General features: G+C 45.0%; 1 protein-coding gene across 1 annotated transcript in view; it reads left to right on the forward strand.

Annotated features, from left to right (window-relative positions):
* Positions 1-13,958: 13,958 nt before the first annotated feature.
* LOC115094460 overlaps positions 13,959-15,199 on the forward strand; it is a 183,904-nt gene continuing 182,663 nt past the window's right edge. The window contains exon 1 of the mRNA XM_029607546.1: positions 13,959-14,723. Within this exon, the coding sequence (XP_029463406.1) occupies positions 14,407-14,723 (317 nt within the window). The 5' untranslated portion in view covers positions 13,959-14,406. The remainder of the gene's footprint in view (positions 14,724-15,199) is intronic.

Genomic DNA, 15,199 nt, shown 5'->3' on the forward strand with positions numbered 1-15,199 from the left:
GTACCTGAGGGACTACAGCCCTGCTGGGCATATCAGCTCACTACTGCCACCTCTGGTGGTTTCAAAAACCTGTTTAATAAAAGAACTAATGTGTGTCTGTCTCCATACTCAAGCCTAACCGGTGGTCCCTCTCGGGATATCCTCCCGGGGCCGTGGTCATCTGCCACCGGCCCAGGGATCTACCCACAACTATATCAGATTCATTACAGATTGCTAGTCCTTAGCAAGACGATATCTGAGACACTACATGATTGCTGACTCCTCCTTCTTTAGGAGCTAATAAGAACAGATTGCAACTCCGCAGTCTAACAGCAGATTTACAAAAGATTGCTAACTCCTATCTGATTACTCCTCCCATCAGATAGCGGAACACATCAGATTGCTAACTCCCAGCTCTAACACAGAGCTTTCCTAACATTAACAGAGATGATCTTACTAATTGCCTACCATTAGTCATTGATAACTTTTCTTTTGAAAACTCCAATACTGCTATTTCTTCGTGGAGTGACGCTATGAGTCTTCTAGCAGACAACATTAGCCCTGCCATTACTAAAACTATCTCCAGAAATAAAAAAAACTGGCGCTCCCTGGTACACCAAGGAATTAAAATCTATTAAAACCCTTTTAAGGAAAAAAGAAAGAACCTGGCGTAAACACCCTAATGATAACTCTTTCGCATCCTATAGAATTTATTCTCTAAATATAGAACTGCGATTAATAAAGCCAAGCGTACTTATTACGGAAATAGAATTCATAGCCTAAAATTTAATCCAAAGGCACTTTTTACACTAGTTCAGAGTCTTATTTCACCTCTGTCAGCTAACCTTATTCTTAATTCTGAAAGCTCCCAAACAAAATGCAATGAGCTTGCAAACTTCTTTAGCTCTAAAATTTCAAACCTTTTAAAAACTCAAACCCCCACTGTACATCCAAAAATCTCTCTTCCTTTAGATTCTTCAATCGCATGGTCTAGTTTTGAGCCAGCAGGTATACTAGAAATACAATCTATTTTATATAACTTAAAACCTTCAAATCACCCATTTCATTCTATCTCTCTCAGATATTTTAAACCGGTTCTTAATCTTATTGCCCCATCTACTGCAAGGATAGTTAATATATCTCTAACAGAAGGAAATGTTCTGAGTGCTTTAAAATGTACCATTGTCAAACCCATCTTCAAAAACAATAAGTCTGACATCACTGATTTTAATAATCCTAGACACATTTCCAATCTTCCTTTCAGCAAAGGTAACTGAAAAAATAGTTCAGAAATAGTTTGCAAATTATTTAGAGGCCAATAATATTCTTTTTCCTTCTCAGTTTGATTTCCGTAAGTTTTTTTTAGTACCGAATCCCTTTTATTAGCCTTATCAGATACAGTTTTCAGAGGCTTTGACACTGACCAGTCTTATCTTTTGATCCTTTTAGATCTATCAGTGTTGCGTCAGGAGGTGGACCCTTGGCCTAGTGCAGGATTAGTAGGCTCCCTGGTCGGACCCAGAGAGCGCTTGCCACCAGGAGGCGGAGCACAAGAGGAGATAGAGGCTAACTGGAGCTTCGCCACTAGCAACCCTAGTTACCCCCAGGTTGAGCCCTTGAGTACCTGGGCTGCCTGGTCTTAGGTGGTTGATAGGAAGTTCAGGGATGTGTCCACCACAGTCAAGGGTGTGCGGTCAACACTTAGACTGGAAGTCCTGAGTGCCTGAGAAGGCCAGAAGAGTGTCTCTGAATGTCTAGCTAAGATCAATGATAAGGAAGGACCCACAAAACAAGACGGTAATCAGTCTAGGGTAGCCACGGATGTGAAAAAAACAAAACCAAGACCGATGCCTTGGAAAAAGATTTATTCATATAGAACAGAATACGCCCGACTCTTTCCGAGTTTCGCCCTATAGCTGCATCAGGGGCTCTACAAAAAATACAATGAATATAGACTTTAATAGTAATAAAAACAACCCAACAATATAAGTAAAATAAAACGAATTGCATAGTATAAAGATAAACTGATGAACAGTCAATGACAAACTTTGTATCTTCAAATAAATGAACAAACAAGGCGACATGTTAAATATTAAAATAAAGAACAGAGAAGAAATAATTGATGCATGAATCAACATTACCTTTAAATTGAATAACATCTAGTATGTACTCAAGTACAATGTGTAATTTCTGGAAGTATCCACTAAAAATAGAGATAAAAAATATGTAAAATGTTAAGAAAAGATAAAAATACAACTTAAAAATTAAAAAAGAAAAGTAATCGTAAAAGTAAAACTTTAAATTTAAAAATTAAATTAAAAAAAAATAGAACACAAAAGTAATATAAAAATTGAGTTTACCTGGTTTGATATATCAGAATTACTTTAAAAACATATCTTGATCAGTTGTCCTATAATATGGGTAATGAGGTTAATTTTAGAGTCATTTTTATTACTATCAAAGTCTATATTCATTGTATTTTTTGTAGAGCTTCTGATGCAGCCATAGGGCAAAACTCAGCAAGAGTCAGGCGTGTTCTGTTCTATTTGAATAAATCTTTTTCCACGGCATCGGTCTTGTTTTTGTCTTTTTCACATCCATAGCTAAGATCAATGCCAGGTTCAAGGAAGCGTGGTCAGCCAATGCCAGGGTCAGTACCAATAATCAGTCCGTGGATGGTCAGTCGAAGCAGGGTTCCAGGAAGCAGTCAGCCGTAGATTGCGCTTGAGGGCTCCAAACCCGGAGATTCGTTCCCTTTTTGGTCATTGCGGTGAGTGGAGCAGCTAATGTTGAATCATTGGCTATAAAGCTTCTATAGTAGTTTGTGAATCCCAGAAATCTTTGTAAGGCCCGGAGGCCGACTGGCTGGGGCCCGTTACTGATTCCCTAGAGCTTTTCAGGATCCATAGTAAATCCTTGATTCGAAATAATGTTTCCTAAGAATGGGAGATGATTCTGCTCGAAGATACACTTCTCAAGCTTTGCGTAAAGGTGGTTTTCTCTGAGGCATTGAAGGACAGTTCTGACATGGGAGCGATGGGACTCCAAATCTTTTGAAAATATCAGGATGTCATCTAAGTACACCACTACAAACATGTAAAGAAGATCTCTAAGGATTTCATTCATCAGTCGGAACACCGCAGGGCATTGCAGAGGCCGAAAGGCATCACTATATATTCATAGTGGCCATCCCTGGTGTTAAACGCGGTTTTCCATATGTCCTCAGGCTGGATGTGCACGAGGTTGAACGCTCCGTGTAGATCGAGCTTCATGAAGATCTGAGCTCCTTGAAGACGGTCGAATAATTTGCTGATGAGAGGTAGTGGATAGCGATCCTTACGGGTAATGGCGTTTAGCCTTCGGTAATCGATACAAGGCCCAAGTCCTCCATCCTTCTTAACAAAGAAAAAGCCTGCTCCCACTGGCAAATCAGAAGGCCTAATGAATACCTTCTCAAGGTTTTCCTTTATATATTCAGACATCGCCTGGGTCTCGGGGAGTGAGTGGATAGGTCATACCCTTGGGCGGTGTAGTACCGGGTAGGAGTTCGATAGGACAATTATATTTTTTAAGTAGAGGTAGAGTGTCTGTTTTCTGTTTTGAGAACACATCCTCAAAATCAGAATGCTGAGCCGGCAAACCGGCGAGGGTGGTGGCTTTCAGGACGGTCACTGCTGGAGATACTTGCTTCAGGCAATTCTTTTGGCATTGGGAGCCCCACTGAACTAGCTGGAGGGATTGCCAGTCAAATAGGGGTCCATGAATCTGGAGCCAGGGGAGTCCCAGTATCACTGGGTGTGTTGAATGCTTTAGAACGTATAGAGATATCTTCTCTTCGTGTAGGCTTCCCACGGTGAGATGGAAAGCCACCGTGCGGTGCGTGATACGTCCAGGGAGATGTTCCCCTTGAATAGAAGCTATGTGAAGAGGAACTTCAAGGAGTTGTACTGGAATCTTCAAAAGGTTACTATGTCATCCATTATGAAGCTGCCACTGGCTCCGGTATCGATGAGGACAGTGGTAGCAAAGGATCGAGACTCCATGGACAGAGTGACATGTAGAAGAAGTTGGGGGCCAGTGACAGTAGCGCCCAAGCTCGGGACCCCGCCGGGCTTAGGCCTTGAAGTTTTCTGGATGGACCAGACAGGATTGTCTCAGATGTCCAGAGGCACGGCAGTACAGACATAGGCCCTGCTTCTTGCGCCGAAGACGCTCCTCAGGGGACAACCATCCACAATTGATTTGCATTGGCTCTTCATTGGAAGGAGGTGGTGCCGGTAGAGCCTTTAGCTGAGGGCTAAGAGCACGTGCTGGGCATTGAGCAGGAGGCCGGATGCCTTCATGTCATAGTGCCGTTGTCTGAGGTGATGATCAATTTTCCCAGCGAGGGAAATCAGGTCCTCTAGAGATATGGGAATCTCACAGACAGCAAGTTCATCTTTGAGAGCAGGTGACAGAACCTCGAGGTAGAGTGCCCGAAGGCAATCCTCTTACCATCCCAGTTCCGTCGCCAAAGTTCAGAAATCCACTGTGAAATCTGAAAGGGATTTGGAGCCTTGACGAAGGTGGAGTAGTTGATGACCAGCAACCTCCTGACAACCAGGATCTTCGAAGGTTCGTTTAAAGGCAGTGATGAACTGGGACAGTTATGTGAGGATAGGGTCAGAACATTCCCAAAGGGGGGAAGCCCATGCCAGGGCCTTCCCCTCAAGGCGAGAGAGAATGAAGGTGATCTTTGTAGACTGACTCCTTCAGGAACAAGGAGGGTTGGAGAGCAAATTGCATAAAGCATTGACTGAGGAGGCAAAGGCATGGATTCCCATTGAAGCAAGGAGGTGCTGGCAATGCCAGTGATGCTCTCTGTAGCAGGGTAGAGTTTAGGCCCACTGGATTGGCCATTGCTGCGTCCTGCATTTGAGGGCGGAGTTCCTCTACAGAGGAGGCTAGAGTCTCTATGGCTCTTCGTTGTTCTTGAATAGTTGTGGCCAGACCCGAGATGGTCCGTATGGCGGGAGACTCCGTCGAGTCCATGGCCTTGGAAACCTGTTGCACCAGGAGGTGGACCCTTGGCCTAATGCATGATTGGTAGGCTCCCTGGTCGGACCCAGAGAGCGCTGCCACCAGGAGGTGGAGCACAAGAGGAAACAGAGGCTTAGCTGGAGCTTCGCCACTAGCAACCCTAGGTACCCCCGGGTTGAGCCCTTGAGTATCTGGGCTGCCTAATCTTAGGTGGGCCTCGCAGGATCTCCTTGATAGGAAGTTCAGGGGTGTGCCCACCACAATCAAGGGTGTGTGGTCAACCCAGGCTGGAAGGCCTGGGTGCCTGAGAAGGCCAGAAGAGTGTCTCTGAATGTATAGCTAAGATTATTGCCAGGTTCAAGGAAGCATGGTCAGTCAATGCCAGGGTCAGTACATTAATCAGTCCATGGATGGTGAGACGAAGCAGAGGTCAGTTACCAGTAATCAGTCCATGGATGGTGAGACGAAGCAGAGGTCAGTTACCAGTAATCAGTCCGTGGATGGTCAGTCGAAGCAGGAGTCAAATTCCAGGAGGCAGTCAGACGTAGTCAAGTTCAGGCAAAGGTCAGGGGCAGGCAGCAGTCAGACGTGGTCATAGAAGGTCGGAGGCAGGCAGCGGTCAAACGTAGTCAAGGAAAGCCGAGGTCAGTACCGAGAAGACAGTCCGAAGGTACTACCTGGAGAGACGAGGAGACGAGGAGACAAGGGACGGTGGAACAGAAAGACGCTGGAACAGGACTCGAACGAGACTGGAACAGGACTGGAACTGAGACTGGAACAAGGGCTGGAACGAGACTGGAACAAAGGCTGAAACGAGACTGGAACATGGAATGGAATGCAGAGGCAAACTAGAAACACTCATGGTGTCGACCCGACTGCCAAGGCAGGGATCAGGGGAATGAGCCCTGCCTTATATACTACCTGGAGATGACATCATCGGGGAGCGTCGGACCCGGGTTTCCCGCACTACAGTCTTCAAAAGGAGTGATGCTGGCTGTGCGCCTAGGGGCGGGGCTGAGGAGCAAGAAGACGCAGAGCCTTGGCGAGAGCTATGCTGTGAGGCCTGGTCGGGCGAAGACAAGCGGGGAGGCCGAGGATGCCGCGAACAGGCTGAGGCCGCAGAGGAGGTGAGCCTGGTGCTAGTAGATGGAGTAGCGAGGTAAGCGGGGCCAGCCGCACTGCGGAAGCGGCCGGGGAGCGTAACAATCAGCTGCTTTTGATACCATGGACCTCGATATATTGATCCAAAGATTGATAGACATTGGGCTGAAAGGGACCGTACTTTCCTGGTTTAAATCATTTCTTACTGATCATCATTTTCAAGTAAGGTTAAACACTTGTCTTTCTGAAAAAAAAAATTGATTCCGAAGTATCCCAAGGATCCTCTTTGTCAGCAACTCTTTTTAATATCTACTTATTACCACTATGCAAACTGTCGTCTGGACTGTGTATTATTCATTTTATTTATTCTGATGATGTTCAGCTTTTAATTCCAATAAATAAGTCAATAGAAGACTCCCTCAAGTTATTAGAAGTTTTTATATCTCCATTTAGACAGTTATTGTCGCAAATGAAGTTAATTTTAAATACTCAAAAAAAAAAGAATTGATTTTATTGAATAGAAAATCATCTCCTGACAAAGCTATTAACACTGACTTTATGCAAATTAAATCAGCTTTGCAAGCTCATGACTTAGGTTTTATCATTGATCAAGAGTTTCATTTTAAATCAGACATCACACAAAAAATTAGAGGTTATCTTAAATTACATGTTCTTAAACCTTAAAGTCACTTTTAGAATTTAATGATTTCCGACGATCCTTCAGTCTCTAGTTTTTTTGACTTGATTATTGCAATTCTATTTATCTTGGGTTATCTGCCACAGCTATTAGACCTTTGCAATTATTACAGAACACAACTGCGAGAGTACTAACTGCAGGAAAGAAGTTTGATCACATTACTCCCACCTTAATAGCCTTACATTGGCTTCCCATTAAAACTAAACAGAATTGAATATAATGTACTTTGCCTGGTTCATAAATCACTAAGGGCCTCATTTTCTAAAGTATCGCAGGCCTGCGATACTTTAGGGAATGAGGGGCGGGGGGCCGAAACGGGGGGCAGGCCTGCGCTAGCCGGCAGCGATCGCACCGTCTCGGTGCGATCGCTGCCGGTTTCGCACCCAATAGCGCCACCATAGAAGGTGTAGCTATTGGGCACGAACTTGTACGCGAAAAGGGCCTTACCTTTTCGTCGTCCGCGGCGTCTTCACGGGGTCAGCCCCGGTGACGCCCCGACTCCTCCTCTTCCGGGGCCGACTCCGCTCCCATTTTGTTATCGCGTGCGAGCCACTTGGAAAATAAGGCCCTAAATCACGATAAAACAGAATGGTTAAATGCTGGCCTTCACTTACACATCCCAGAAAAGAATCTAAGATCGGCAAAGGCTTACTTAATGTTCCATTGATTCGAACTGCACATTTATCCGAGGTCAGGGAAAGAGCAGTTTCGATAGCGGGCCCAAAATTATGGAATTTGCCTCATACTGAGTTAAGACTTCAAAAGAATTATGCAAAATTTTAAAAAGATCTTAAAACCTGGCTGTTTAAAAAAGCAAATGATAATTGAGCATACATCGGCAATCAAGGGATAGAGAATAGCTTCATATATGGTCAGAGCAAATTTTTACTTTTAATTTTTGGTTGTAATTCTTTGTTTTAATATTGTTATTTATTTGAATTCTGATTTGATGTATTTTATTTTATTTTTATTTTTATCTTAGTCGTATTAATTGTATGCTTTCATTATGTTTTTATTTTAAAATTTATTTTATTGTACACTGTTAAAGATTGATTTTACAGATTGACGGTATAAAAATGTGACAAATAAAATTAATTAATTAATTAATTAATTAAATAAAAAACTTTTTCAGGTATATTCAAAGCAAAAAACCTGCAAGCTAGTGAACTGGACCATTAGATGACCAAAGGGTAAAAGCAGTACAAAAGCAAGGCCATAGCAGAGATATTGAGTGAATGCTTTGCTTTGTTCTTTATTGTGGAAGGTGTAAGGCAGATATCCATGCCAGAAATCATATTTAAAGGTGATGTTTCAGAGGAAATGAAATAAATTTCAGTGACCCTGGAAGATGTACTAGGGCAAATTGATAAACTAAAGAGTAGCAAATAACCTGGGCCAGATGGAATAACATCCCAGAATGCTGAAAGAACTGAGAAATGAAATTTAGATCTACTGTTGGTAATCTGTAAACTATCATTAAAATCAGCTATAGTACCTGAAAATTGGAGGTGGCCAGTGTATCACTGTTTTTTAAAAAAGGTTGCAGGCATTATCTGGGAAATTACAGACTGGGGAACCTAACGTCAATGCCGAGAAAAATGGTGGAATGTATTCTAAAGAACAAAATTACTGAACATATAGATAAACATAGTTTAATGGGACAAAGTCAACATGGATTTAGTCAAGAGAAGTCTTGCCTCACCAATTTTCTACATTTGAAGGCATGAATAAACATGTGGATAAATGTGAGCCAGTTGATCTAGTGTACCTAGATTTTCAGAAAGCATTTCACAAGGTACCCCATGACAGACTGTTGAGGAAATTAAAAAATCATGAGCTAGGAAGCAATGTTCTTGTCATGGTTTCACCTGCTATGCAGTCTCCTTATACCAAGGTTCAGCCTGCTGTCGGTCTTCTCTCCACCAGGGGTCCTTAGCAAGCCTTACTCATTGCTTTGCCAATTACCTCCTCATGGATTATACAACTCCCAAGTCTCAGCCCTACTTAACCCAGCCTGGCCATTACCTCAATGTTTCTTCATTGAGCCACTAAGGCTCTCTGACTTGGCCACCTGTATCTTATTATTCTACCTTGCCTTGTGGCCTACCTAGACCTTGCTTATCTTGTGGCCTCCAAGCCTTCTATTAAGAACATAAGAAATTGCCATGCTGGGTCAGACCAAGGGTCCATCAAGCCCAGCATCCTGTTTCCAACAGAGGCCAAACCAGGCCACAAGTACCTGGCAATTACCCAAACACTAAGAAGATCCCATGCTACTGATGCAATTAATAGCAGTGGCTATTCCCTAAGTAAACTTGATTAATAGCCATTAATGGACTTCTCCTCCAAGAACTTATCCAATCCTTTTTTGAACCCAGCTACACTAACTGCACTAACCACATCCTCTGGCAACAAATTCCAGAGTTTAATTGTGCGTTGAGTGAAAAAGAATTTTCTCCGATTAGTCTTAAATGTGCTACTTGCTAACTTCATGGAATGCCCCCTAGTCCTTCTATTATCCGAAAGTGTAAATAACCGAGTCACATCTACTTGTTCAAGACCTCTCATGATCTTAAAGACCTCTATCATATCCCCCCTCAGTCGTCTCTTCTCCAAGCTGAACAGCCCTAACCTCTTCAGCCTTTCCTCATAGGGGAGCTGTTCCATCCTCTATCATTTTGGTTGCCCTTCTCTGTACCTTCTCCATCACAACTATAGCTTTTTGGAGATGCGGTGACCAGAATTGTACACAGTATTCAAGGTGCCATGGAGCGATATAGAGGCATTATGACATTTTCTGTTTTATTAACCTTTCCCTTCCTAATAATTCCTAACATTCTGTTTGCTTTTTTGACTGCCACAGCACACTGAACAGACGATTTCAATGTATTATCCACTATGACGCCTAGATCTTTTTCTTGGGTGGTAGCTCCTAATATGGAACCTAACATCGTGTAACTACAGCAAGGGTTATTTTTCCCTATATGCAACACCTTTTGCTTACCCGTGTGGCCTCCGGGCCTTCTGCCTGGTTTAGCAGCCTCTAAGCCTTCTATATAGCAGCCTCTGGTCCTCCTGCCTTGTTGCCTCAGGGCCATCTATGTTCTCTGTCTTGTCTTTTCCCTGTCTAGTCCGTGTCTGGCCCTGTCCTTGTCTAGTCCTTGTCCTGCACTGCCACAATACTAGCCTTTGTCTCCAGCCCTGCACTGCCAATACAAGCCTGTGCCTTCAGTAGCAAGCAGCACATATACAGCTCTCAGTCAATATCTGTGTCCAGCTCTCAGCCACTGCCGTCTAGTTCTCAGCCAATGCCTGTATCCTGCCCAGCTGGTGCTTGCATCCAGCTCCCACGATGCACAAATGCTCCCAGTCTAGCCATGATGTTTAGCCAGAGACAAGTCCTACCAGCCCCCAGAGCCCAAGGGCTCAACCTGTAGGGAGGAGGCTGGCTTGGCAAAAGATCATCACTAGCTCAGCACTGCGGTCTTGTACCGCTCCGGCGGGGATGCTCCCTGCCAGCCCACAAGACCATGAATTAAGAACTGGTTAAAAGATTTAAAAAAAACAAAAAAAAACAGAGAGTAGAGGTAAATAGTCAATTTTGTCAATGGAGAAAGGTGAATAGTGGAATGCCCCAGAGATCGGTACTAGAATTGCTGCTTTTTAACATTTTCTTAAAAACCTGGATATGGGAATGACAAGTGAGGTGATCAAATTTGCTGCTGATACAAAATTATTCAAAGTTGTTAAATCATGAGGATTGTGAGAAACTGAAAGAGGACCTTGCAATACTGGGAGACTGGGCATGCAAATGGCAGACGACATTTAATGTGGACAAGTGCAAAGCGATGCATGTAGGGAAAAGCAATGCAAATTACAGCTACACAATGCACGATTCCACTTTGGGAGTCTTGGCGGCAACCAAGAAAGCAAATAGAAAGCTAGGAATTATAAGGAAAGGAATGGAGAATAAAACAGAGATCATAATGCCTCTGTATCGCTCCATGGTGTGAACTCCTCTTGAGCATTGTGTGCAGTTCTGGTCAACGTATCTCCAAAATGAGATAGCAGAATCAGTAAAAGGTACCAAAATGATAAAGGGGATGGAACGATTCCCCTGTGAGGAAAGACCAAAGAAGTTAGGTCCAAAGAAGAGACGGCTGAGGGGAGATATGATGCAGGGCTATAAAATAATGAGTGGAGTGCAACAGGTAGACACGAATCATTTGTTTACTCTTTCAAAAAGTACAAAGACCAGGGGAACACACAAGGATACATTTAAGACAAATAGGAGAAAATATGTTTTACTTAACCCATAATTAAACTCTGGAATTTGTTGCAGGAGGATGTGGTGAAAGCTGGTAGTGTACCTGGGTTTAGGAATGATTTAGACAGATTCCTGGAAGAAAAGTCCATAAAACATTATTAAGATGGACTTGGGTAAATCTGCTGCTTATCCCTGGGATAAGCAGCATGGAATCTATTGACCATTTGGGATCCTGCCAGATACTTGTGACCTGGATTGGCCTCTATTGGAAACAGGATACTGGGCTTGAAGCACCTTTGGGCTGACCCACTACGGCAAATCTTATGTTGTTATGTACTTATGACATTTCCTCTTACTACTCATACAAAAAAAGAATATTCAAATTCTGGTGTCATCCCTGTAACTAAGATACAAATGCCCTCCACTACTAGACACTCTGTGAAGTAGCACAATACCCTGCAAAAAGCACACTTAGTGCCTATGTAGCCACCCTGCCATATCAAAACAGCACCAACTCTCAGACAGCAAAAACCCTACCTATAAAAAGGCAGCACTGCAAATATCTCACCGTGGCCTGGAGAAAGGAGGCCATATGTGTGTGTGTGTGTGTGAACTTGTGTGCATGTGTCTGTGTCAGAGCTTGTATTTGTGTGTGTCTGTGTCAGAGCTTGAATGTGTTGTCTGTATCATAGCTTTGTGTTTGTCTGTGTCAGAGCTTGTTTGTGTGTATGTTTGTGTGAGAGCTTGAGTGTGTGTCTGTGTCAGAGCTTGTGTTCATGTGTATGTGTGTGTGTCTGTGTGAGAGCCTATTTGTGAGTGCCTGTATGTAGGGATGTGAATCGTTTTTTAACGATTTAAATTATCGTCCGATAATTTTAAAATCGTCATTAATCGGTAAGGGACTCGATACAATAGGAATTCCCTCGATTTATCGTGAAAAATTGTTAAATCGAGTACGGGAATTATTTGGGGGGAAGGCGGGAAAACCGGCACACCAAAACAACCCCTAAACCCACCCGACCCTTTAAAACCAATCCTTTACCCTCCCCCACCCTCCCGAACCCCCCAAAATGTTAAATTACCTGGTGGTCCAGTGGGGGGGGCCGGCACAATCTCCCGCTCTCGGGCCATCGGCGCCATTTTGGCTACCACTGATAAAAATGGCGCCAATGGCCCGATAAAAAAAAACCCACCCCGACCCTTTACAAATTACCCCTTTGCTTCTCCCACCCTCTCGACCCCCACCAAAAACCTTTTACATGTACCTGGTGGTCTAGCGGGGGGTCCGGGAGCCATCTCTTCAATCATACCCTCGGTGCCGGTGCTGGACTGGTTTCAAAATGGCGCCGATCGCCTTTGCCCTCACTATGTCACAGGGAGCGACCGTCGCTCCCTGTGACAAAGTGAGGGCAAAGGCGATCGACTGCCAGTATGGCGCCGTCTCTGTTCTCCATGTGTGACCGAGGTGAGGTATTCTGCTGTCATATAATTTATATGTAGGGTTCTGTAGCAGTCTGATTTGTTCTGTTTTCCCTACAGAAAGTGTATTAGTGTTCTAGGTCTTGGTTTAATATTTGCAGTTTTGCCTTTTCATAGATAAGGTTGTTACTGTTTGCTGGCAGTTAGGGTTGTTTTGGTATGGGAGGTTTACTATATTGTAATGCTAATTTTGTTTATTCATGGCTTTCTGAGGGCCAAGCCCACATGCAGCACACAATAGGAGTGTCTTTTTTGCAGTGTTTTCCGGTTGGTACCACAGCAGTGCATGTAAATATAATATGCATGTTGTAAATGATTATTTTGCCTGAGGAGACTGTACTTTTGAATGTTGTCATGTAAAATTTGTTATAAATGCAAAATTTAATTGTATTTGTAAAGCATGTGGGAATATGTTTGTGTGTGTGTGTGTGTGGGGGGGGGGGGGGGGGTATGTGCAAGGCTGCAGTGTTTCCCTATCCATGAGTTCTAGGGGGCGAGGTTGTCAGTGATTAAAAATAAGATTGCTGGAGGGAGCTGGGCTTTTTTTTGATGGGCCTGGGACAGAATGAATTGGGGAGGTGGGGGGCAGCACAGTAATTGTTGGCACAGGGCAGCAAAAAAGCTAGCACTGGCCCTGACTGGAAACCCTTAAAAGCCAGTCACTGCATGCCTCACAGCTGAGAAATAGAAATACATTTCCTCCTATACTGTGCAAAATACCAACATATCGCAGATGCACATTTTCCAAAACTAACAGAGAAAATTAAAGACTTCTCACTAAAGAATGAAAAAGTGCGTACAATTGTGAAAGAAACAGAAAACAGCATAGGAAAATATGTTATCTTGCCCTTACCCCAGAAATATAATCTGACCCGGACAATACGGCACAGCTCCTAAACCTGGGAATTCTTGTTCTTTCTATACCATGAATTTTATTTTACCTTTAACACTATCGTGCTTTTTTTCCCCTTTTATTTTAGCCACTTTATGCATTATTTTGCCAGTGCAGCTGCCTGAATCTAAGCGAGACAGAGAGAGAGAGAGAGATGGAGACACAAGCAAACAGTAACAGAGAACGGCAGAAAGAGGGCGACAAAGAAAGAGATCCGTGGATTGTAACAGGGGGACGCGCGACTCTCGGCTGAGCCCGGGGCCCCTGCAACTTTTCGCTGCTCTTGGCGGTCTCTGGGCAGCGATCGCCTCTCCGGACCGGACCGGAGCGAGCCGAGGCCGCTGGCCTGACTTTAGTCTCCCCGCTGCGGCAGCGGGCCGGGTGGGCACTCGGCTGTGCGCGGGGGCACGGGCGGCGCTGACTGTGCCGGCGGGGGGGAGGGGCCGAGCCTCCTCACCAATCAGCGGCAGGAAGGAAATCTCTTCCCAGCTTTTAAAGAGCAAGGCAGAGGGCGAGCGCGTGTAGACGAGCTCTCCGCCTGCCTGTGTGTCCAAGGAAGCTCGGGGGGCCCCCCATAAGCGGCTTCTGTCATTTTATTTTTCCGCACCTCCTCCCCCGAGCAGTTTGCAGGGTTTTTTTTTCCCCCCCCTTTCTCGAGTTGAAAGTTAAAATCAAGCGCTGCATTATTTCTCCCCCACTCAAAAAAAAAATAAATAATAATAAAAGTGGGATGAGCAAGATCCCCCAGGGCTGGCAGGACCCTCTGGGAAACGCTCGGAAGGCTCGTGGAAGATCCGGACGGCAGGAGAAGCCCCTGCACTGCCAGCCTGAGCCAAGAAGCGCAAGAGGAGCCGGGCAGGACCCGTGGATGCCAGGGAGCACCCCTCGGTGCCCCCCGAGCGTCCCTGCCAGTTGACTTTCTGGGCTCTCTCTCTCCCTCTCCCTCAGGCGCTGCAGGTGGCGGGGGCCGGGATGTCTTCGGAGGAGGAGTGCCGCTCGCCCATCGGCCTGGACTGCTGCAGCTGCTGCCTGGATCTGGCCAACCGCAGCGAGACGGAGGAAGGCGGCGGCGGCGACAACAACAACCTGTGCAGCCCGACCGTCAGCAACTTCCGCCAGCTGCGGGAGCAGCTCGTCTTCGACAAGCGGAACGCCGACAAGCTGGACAGCATCATGCGGCAGGACTCGCTGGAGCCCGTGCTGCGCGACCCCTGCTACCTGCTCAACGAGGGCATCTGCAACCGCAACATCGACCAGACCATGCTGTCCATCCTGCTCTTCTTCCACAGGTGGGTACCCTGGGCTGCCCCTGCCCTTATGCCCGCCGGGGTTGCTTTCTGCGGAGCGGGTGCCTAGAGGGAGCGGACGCTGTTGGGGTTGATTTGGAGTTGCATGCAGAGGCGGACGCTGCAGATTTTCAGCCTTAAGTTTCTTACTGTTTTAGGCAGGGCTGCTGGTATGGGATCCTGACGGAGGTCATCCAGTAAAACAATAATGAACACTGAGGAGGCCATACAGTGAGTGCAATACTAAGGAATGCTATGGAGATCCATGATAGGCACTGTTAAGAATAATAATGGCTATCGTACACTATAATGAGCAGATTTATACAGTGCACGGATAAGCAGTGCAGAGGAGTATCATACAGTGTTATATAAGAGTGCAATCATAAAGATGATAGGGATGTCATAGTTCATTGCCAAGGGATACTTAGGGGGTTTATAAAATAGAATGCTGAGGGGTATTTAGTGGGTGCAGATGCTGA

This window comes from Rhinatrema bivittatum, chromosome 6, assembly GCF_901001135.1.
Source record: "Rhinatrema bivittatum chromosome 6, aRhiBiv1.1, whole genome shotgun sequence".
NCBI lineage: Eukaryota > Metazoa > Chordata > Amphibia > Gymnophiona > Rhinatrematidae > Rhinatrema > Rhinatrema bivittatum.